This window comes from Strix uralensis, chromosome 11, assembly GCF_047716275.1.
Source record: "Strix uralensis isolate ZFMK-TIS-50842 chromosome 11, bStrUra1, whole genome shotgun sequence".
Lineage (NCBI taxonomy): Eukaryota > Metazoa > Chordata > Aves > Strigiformes > Strigidae > Strix > Strix uralensis.
In genome coordinates, this window is record NC_133982.1 from 26,377,449 (window position 1) to 26,385,189 (window position 7,741).

The 7,741-nt window shown below is 53.7% G+C and overlaps 1 protein-coding gene across 1 annotated transcript; it reads left to right on the forward strand.

Annotated features, from left to right (window-relative positions):
• Window positions 1–1,209: 1,209 nt before the first annotated feature.
• On the forward strand, window positions 1,210–5,149 carry LOC141948053 (uncharacterized). Its single transcript, XM_074880018.1, has 5 exons — window positions 1,210–1,250; window positions 1,495–1,639; window positions 1,756–1,869; window positions 2,415–2,611; window positions 2,909–5,149. The coding sequence occupies exons 1-5, from the start codon at window positions 1,210–1,212 to the stop codon at window positions 3,171–3,173; spliced, it is 762 nt and encodes a 253-aa protein (XP_074736119.1). The 3' UTR covers window positions 3,174–5,149.
• Window positions 5,150–7,741: the final 2,592 nt, after the last annotated feature.

A 7,741-nucleotide genomic window follows, 5' to 3' on the forward strand; every position in this document is an offset into this window, starting at 1 on the left:
TTCCGGGTGTGTGGGCGACGGGCGGGCGCTGTAGTCACGTGAGCGGGGCTTCCGGTCGGCCATGTTGGCTCCCCGAGGCACGCCCGAAGCAGTAGTTTTCGCGCACTCGGCTGCCCGGCAGCTGCGTCGCTCCCGGGCGCGGCTGCGTCGCTCCCGGGCGCGGCACGGCACAGTCCTCGCTACCGGCGCGGCCCCGCGGCGCAGCGGGAGGGGAGGTTTTGTGGCGGGTTCGTGCGGTTTCCCGCGGGTTGCCCGCGGCTTCCCCAGGACCGTGCCCCGGCAGTGCGCATGCGCGGTGGCGGCCCCCGGAAGTGCCGCAATCCCCAAGCGCTCCCCAAACCCGCCCGTGGGGCTCTGGGGGTGCAGGGCTGTGGGGTGGCTGCATTCCCCCCCTCCAACCCCTCGGCATCGCCCGTGGGGACTGCGGAGGGGGTCAGAGAGTAGACGGGGTGAGCTGTGCTGTGGGCCAGAAATGGACGTAACGTTTTGCCTTCCTGTGGCTTGAGAACAGACGCGTGTGGCTGATTGAGGGGCTCAGAAACAGACGGAGTTGTGTGGCTTTGGGCTCAGAAACAGAGGTCAAGTGCGTTTTTTGGGACTTGAGAAGCGGCTCAGCAGGCAGGTTTTTGGGCTCATAAGAGGCACTAAGGCAGCTGGTTTGGGGGCCAAAAGCAGAATGCAGTTTGGCTGGTTTTGCAGGCAGGTGAGAGGCGGAGGGTTGTGGGAGGGCGCTGGGGGCTGGGGGGGAAAGGAGGGGGTGGGGGTCAGGGTGGCATGGGACCCCAAAGCTTGGGAGGCCGGCATGCACCAGGCCAAACTCCACGTCTGCGGTGACTGGCGGCGCTCTGTCTTGCAGGTGATGGAGAGGAACCTGTTGAATGCGGGAGCATCCCAGTGAGATGACGTGCTCCTGATGAGGATGGATTCTGGAGCGTGCTCTCTGAAAGGTAAGTCAAGGGGCAAAAGCCGTGGGTAGGGTGGGGCCAGCAGAGGCTCTACCATCAGGGCTGTGGAGAGGGCTATTTAGGCTTCCTTAAGTCTGGAGGAAGAGAGCAGGGTCTGTCCCACAGGATGTGCATGTTCTGGCCTGTGTCTGTGTCCTCGTGTCGTTTGTGGTGTCTGTGTTCTGTCTTGTATGCAGTGCCTTCCCCACGTCTCTGTGGTGCCCCGTGGGCTCTCTGCACGGGACATGCACCTTGGTAGGTGTCCATGGGGTCTGTGATGCCTTGCTGCGCAGTGGGAGGTGGAAGGTGGGTCTCCGGCCACGTGCGATCTACAGCAATAATGGTCAGTGCTGCTTCTTTCCCTCTTCCAGAGGCCGTGCTGAGGCTGCGCTTGTTTGTTCCTGCCCTGGGGTGCCGTTGACTGCGCCCACCTCAGGCTTGTGTGGGGTGTCTCTGCCTGGCCTTGCGCTTCTCACGGCACGGGGGCAAAAAGGGACAGGCGGAGCCCTTCCCGGCTGTGGACAGCGGACAGGAGCTGCCGCGGCTGAAGCTGGAGAGACCAGAGAGAGGGGAAGAAAGAGAAAATCAAGACCATCTGTGCAGCACCCGCCTCCCAGTGCAGGAAGAGAGAGCCTGCCTCTCTGGGTGAGGAAGGAGCCCTCTTCACAGTCAGACCGCCAGCGTGCACCCAGGGTCTGCGTGCGTCACCCCAAGCGCGGTACGGCCACGTAGTGCGCGAGCAAGCGAGGCTGCGTGTGTCGGAAGCCTGGTCTTGTAAGAGCTGAGAGACACCCACGTATTCTTTGAGGGGGAGGACAACCAGGCGACTGGAGTTTCAGAAGAAGAAGAGGGGCAGGAGGAAGGAAGGAGAAAGAAGCATCTGACCTGTCAAATTCTCCCGGCAGTGCCGAGAGCGAGAGCTGTGGTGAGTCCTGGGCCTTCAGGGCCCTGTCACACGTCTTGTGCGTCCTGGTCCTTTCCTGCCCATCACCTGGACCTCTTTTTTCCATGCTGCTGTTATTTCTGCCGCCCCCGCCCCTTTCCTAGACCTCTCCTCTTCTTTATTCTTCTGTCCTGCTCCCCCTTCCTTTCTCACTTTCTCTCTCTTGTCCTACTGCTCCCTTTTCTCATTTCTCTCTGTGCTTTTGTCCTGCCTCTCCCTCCTTTTTTTCATCTTCCATCTCTGTGGTTAGTGTCATCACTTTTTAAATTTTCATTCTACGTCTTTTAGTTTGCTGTCGCTATTTTGTGTTTCCTTAGTGCTGCCGCTTTTTAAATTTTCTTTTCTGTGCCTCTGTTCTAGTTCGGTATCCCTGTGTGATCATTTTTTCCTTTATTTCACCAACGCCTGTTGCTTTTAAAATGTTCTTTTTCCCTTCAGTGTCTTTTTAGTGAGTTTTTCTCTTTCCTTAATGCCCTCTCTGTCTTTTTAAATCGTCCCCTCTTTTGTTTGCTGTGGCTACTTTTTAGTTCCAGGGCGTGGTTGGACCAGATGACCTGCAAGAGTTCCCTTCCCACCTCAAACCGTTCTGCAGTTCTGGAGTCACAGCTGTCACATCCAGGGCGGTGAGCTACCACAGGCATGAGAAAGTTGCCCCAGGCTTCAAGGCCATCCCGAGCGCCTGCTGCTTTACTCCGGCCGCAGCGCTCCTGAAGAAGAGGAGAAGGTAATTTTGCAGTGGTCAGGGCTTTTAGGGCTCAGTGGTCGTGCTCAGTGGGTTGCGTGGTTGGGTGGTTTGAAGGGACAGTCCGAGAGGGCATCTGAAATGCCCTTGCAGGGTGGAGGGAGGCAGGAAAGTGGGGGGGGTTAGAGCTGGCAAGAGACTGCCCCGGGCTGGGGGGCGGTGTGCCCGTGGGTGCCAGTACCTCAGCTGCTGTGTCGGCATTGCAGGAGCCGTGGGGGTCGTGGACTTTACTCTGCCTCCCCCCAGAAAGGTCTGGCTGACAAAGTTATGCCACAACAGAGACTGCAGCCGTCAGCACCGCGGGATGCTGATAATGACCAGCACAGGCCTCGCTGTACTGTCATTTTCCCTGCCGCTTGCAATGGATCTGCAGTGGCCTTTGATTCGCGGAAAAAGACTCTACAACTCGAAATGGCATTATAAAGCAGGTATGTTTTACTCCGGCCGGGGTGCAAGGGGATTTCTCCACAAACCTTGCACACCAACAGCACATTTTACCAAAACGTTACAGAGTGTGGATACACTTATTCACTGGATTACATAACACAAACATACATATGCATGAGTAAGACTGGGTTAGTTCTAGAGGCTGGTGTCAGCAGTTTATGTTATCTTTGCACCTGCGCATTGCCTCCTGGGGGGCGTCTTCAGGGGTCTTTGGGAGGAAGGCTCGTAGTCTTTCTCACCTTGTTTTTTCCCCGGAGCATGCGCAGATTCTCTTAGCCAATTTCTTGAACAGCAGAAATGTTTTTCAGCCGGTTTACTCATGCTATCTTATTTAAGGGAAGCAATAAAACTTCTACCATCCGTATATGGCTATCTTTACTCATTACCGAGGCCCAACTAGTTAGAGCATACCTGTTCCTCGAGGACAAAAACATGATATTTTGCTGAACACTGCAGTTCTTGGTAGATTTTCACAGTAAACTGCTTTGTTTTGATGAACACAGCAGTCCTTGGTAAAATTCCGCAGAACAGTCTGGGCAAGCAGGATTCTTAGCAATATTAAAAAATACTATAAGTAGTACTATAACTTGCTAGAAGTAAGTAAATAAGTTGCTAAGCAGCTTTCTGTTGCAGATTTAGAAAAACGACATATTACTTCGAGACACCCCACCCCAACTCCCTTACAATTTTCCTGTTTGGCCAGTCAGTAAACCAGAGGGGGAGGTGGAGTTGAATTGGCGTTTAAGTGCTTAAATAGAGCCCCATTGTCAGCGGCAGTCCCCAACAATGCAGCCTTAACGACTACGCTGCAAGTTCCTGCATGTCCTTGGCTGGCAGTGCTACATGTCAAAGACATGGTTTTTCCGTTAGGGGAAGAAGGCAAAACAAAAATTTGCATTTACATGGGAGGGTATCCAGCATACCTTTACCAGACTCCCAGAGGGGGGTAGAAACACTCAGAAATGCCCCAATCTAGAAAAAAAATTACAACAGCTTTGTAATGGGTACTTTAGGATATTGGAGAAAACAGGTACCTGGATTCTCCATTGCCTGACCACTGTATTCGCTTTTACAAAAAGGAAAACGGTGGAGTTGGCATTCAGAACATGAAGAAGCAATTAAAACTCTGATACTCGAATTAAAAACATATCTAAATTACAAATGCCTATTAATACTTGACCCACGAGCATTACAGCAGGCATTTAAACCTTCACCAATTTTAGATGCACCCCCCCTACCTCTAGCATGGGATGCTAGTGACAACAATGGAGTAAAAGAAACTCAGTACGAGATGGATTTATCCTGCATCCTAAGGGGTAACCTGTTTAGCCTTCCCCCCCCCCCCCCCCCGCCTAGAGACAGCTCTCTTCTTTCCTTGAAGAACATCGATGGTGGGAAAGCTTATCTGGATGGTCACCACCACCGACAGGACTGTTCAATTCCATGTTTCACTCGGTCTGATTTTCCTAATTCCAACTTTAATATGTTTACTACTTCTAATAGTTTTGTACATTAAGGTTTGGAGGATGGTTAAACAGATCACTCAGTTACAAAAGCATCCCAGTGTATATGCTTCCCTAAAATAATTTTTTTTAATAGCAGCTAATAAAACACAAACTTGCCTTCAGTTATAATTGGATTATGGCATCCTCTGTTTATAGGCATAGAGGCAAGAGGCAACCACACTGTCGCTTGTGGGAGGCATTGGCCTGTCAGCCTTGCACAGCCTCTGAGAAATAGCTAGGCTTTGATGAAAAACAGGCCTTAGAAGAAAGATAAGAAACTGCTGAGTAGTGCCAAGGTGGCAGGGAAAAACAACAGACAGCTGCAACACTGAACTGTGGAAAAGTACTGAATTGTGAGAAGTTACTGCTGCGAAAACAGCGCATGAACGAGAGGGTGATTGGTCTGCACAGGGCGTGTTAGAGTGGTCTGATGCTGATAGGAGAAAAGGTTGGTAGCTGTCTAATTGCTGATTTGGTAACTATGAAGTAAGAGCTTTACTGACAGCATCCCAGAGCATAAGTATGTACCATTGTAACAATAAAGTCTCTTTTTTCCTTCTGGACTTCATGGAGAGTCCGTGCCTCAGTTGCCTCAAATGGTGCCCTGTGTGAGGCGGCAATAGGTGTGATTAGCTTGGATCACTGCAGTGGCAAACCCCACAGAACTTAGGTAGCTGCTGAAAGGAAGCAGGAGCCGGCATCAGTCACGGTTGCAGTGTGAGCAAGGTGAGCTGTGGGGAAGCGATGGGTAGGTCAATACCCTCGGAAGAAAAGTCAGTGCTTGCACTGATGGAAAGACTGTTAGCTAAATATAAGGTGCATATTAATCTGCATGCCTTGAAGAGAATTTTAAAGTGGGTAGCAGCCGCGGTTACTATATTCACTGTTCCAATATGGGATAAAGCAGGAGTAAGACTGTGGGACTGTGCAACCCGAGGGAATGAGGTTGCAGATAATAAAGCAGGTTTTTTTGAGATCCAGATTTTGAGATAACAAAAAGACAAAATAATGAACGCGGCCAGACTGTTAACACAGAGAATGAGAACCCAGAGGGCAAGGACGCATATTTTGAACCCCGGGAGCAAGATTTATATGCTGGGTCTCTAGACTGTGATAATCTTTTAGACCCTGACACTGTAAATCCTAAAAGACAACCTGGGCTCTGTCCTCCCTTAGCTGGGGATGATCGTGGGTAAAAGTGAGGCAAGAAGCCTTGGCGCAAGGGGATATGGACATGGCAAGAAAGATTGTTGCTCCTGTAATTTATGAGCCGGACGTCAGCCACGTTGTGAAGGACTGCATTTTTCTGTTATTAAAGAACTACAGAAGACCGTTAATGAGGACAGACTTAAACTCATTTACAACAGGTATACTGGAGGCAATCGCTCATGGATGTCAATTGGTCCCATGGGATTGGCTGGCACTTTTAAAAACAGTATTAACGCCGGCACAGTATTCTATCTGGAAAACCGACTGTGTGGATCTCTGTACTCAGCATTCATGCCCCCCCACCTGCAAGCGCCCCGGGCCTCCCCGAGCGCCACCCCCCCCCCCCCCAGCCGCGGGGCGACCGCCTGCGGCCAAGCCCAGCACCGTGCTCTAGGCCCCCGCCCCCCCCCCCCCCCCAAAAGCAGCAGTTTTTACAGAAGGTGCTGACACTGGTATGTGGTGTCCCTTGTCTGTCAAGACCACATAACCTATAAGCAATGGCTTTATATATTCTTACTATTATATTCATGGCGAGTCCGTGCCTCAGTTGCCACTGCCACTCTATGGACAAGATAAATTGACTTTAGTCACGGGGTGGATTGTGGTGGTGCAATTCTTACCCCTCCCCACTCCTCCTTGTTGGGCTGCTTGGTGCTAGGTGTGATTCCACCCACATCCCCCCGAGCTACACACCGATCTGGGGAGATAAAGCAATCATCTCGTCCTCGGTGTCTTTTGCAGGGCTTTTCCAAGCTGTCATTATGCTACTTGTCTGACTTTGGCTCACTGTTTGACATATGATTTCCACTGCACTTGCAACAGTCGTGGCTATGTAATAATGTTCTCTCTTATCTCCTTAACCTGCATTGCTCTAAATTTCTCATCTCCCGGAGTTTTGCTCTCTATTGGTGTGTGTGAAGGTGCCTTGGCTCTAAAAAGATGCCTGACACATACTGCTTACATCTCAGAAGAGCCACAAGAAATGAAGTACTGTAGCCCAGGTAATAGATTGTGAGGGCGGGAAAGTGGCTGTGGGGGGCGGAGCGGCCGCCTGAGGGGAAGGGGGCGGGACCTGCCTGTGGGAAGGGCGAAGGGCGGGAAAGTCGCTGTGAGGGGCGGAGCGGCCGCCTGAGGGGAAGGGGGCAGGACCTGCCTGTGAGAAGAGGGAAGGGCAGGAAAGTCGCTGTGAGGGGCGGAGCGGCCGCCTGAGGGGAAGGGGGCGGGACCTGCCTGTGGGAAGGGCGAAGGGCGGGAAAGTCGCTGTGAGGGGCGGAGCGGCCGCCTGAGGGGAAGGGGGCGGGACCTGCCTGTGGGAAGGGCGAAGGGCGGGAAAGTCGCTGTGAGGGGCGGAGCGGCCGCCTGAGGGGAAGGGGGTGGGACCTGCCTGTGGGAAGGGCGAAGGGCGGGAAAGTCGCTGTGAGGGGCGGAGTGGCCGCCTGAGGGGAAGGGGGCGGGACCTGCCTGTGGGAAGGGCAAAGGGCGGGAAAGTCGCTGTGAGGGGCGGAGCGGCCGCCTGAGGGGAAGGGGGCGGGACCTGCCTGTGGGGAGAGGGAAGGGCGGGAAAGTTGCTGTGAGGGGCGGAGCGGCTGCCTGAGGGGAAGGGGGCGGGACCTGCCTGTGGGAAGAGGGAAGGGCAGGAAAGTCGCTGTGAGGGGCGGAGAGGCCACCTGAGGGGAAGGGGGCGGGACCTGCCTGTGGGAAGGGCGAAGGGCGGGAAAGTCGCTGTGAGGGGCGGAGCGGCCGCCTGAGGGGAAGGGGACGGGTCCAGCCCTGCCAGATGCAGCCAGGAGCCCAGAGCAGATGAATGCCCGTCGCAGTCGTCCCTGCGGGAAGCACTGGAGCACCAACTGGGTGGGAAAAGCTGATCTGTGAGGTTTTTTCGGGGGGGGGGTGGCGCGGCCGGGATTCGGGTGGTGCTGTGGTGAGCTCTGTCCATGGGCCGGCGTCCCTC

Excerpts from the sequence above, each read along its gene's own strand:
- LOC141948053 (XM_074880018.1), top strand. The coding sequence starts at position 1,210 with ATGGGGTCTGTGATGCCTTGCTGCGCAGTGGGAGGTGGAAG. Across the intron at positions 1,640-1,755 it reads CGCCAGCGTGCACCCAGGGT|GAGGACAACCAGGCGACTGG; the intron begins CTGCGTGCGTCA and ends TTCTTTGAGGGG. Across the intron at positions 2,612-2,908 it reads CTCCTGAAGAAGAGGAGAAG|AGACTGCAGCCGTCAGCACC; the intron begins GTAATTTTGCAG and ends ATGCCACAACAG.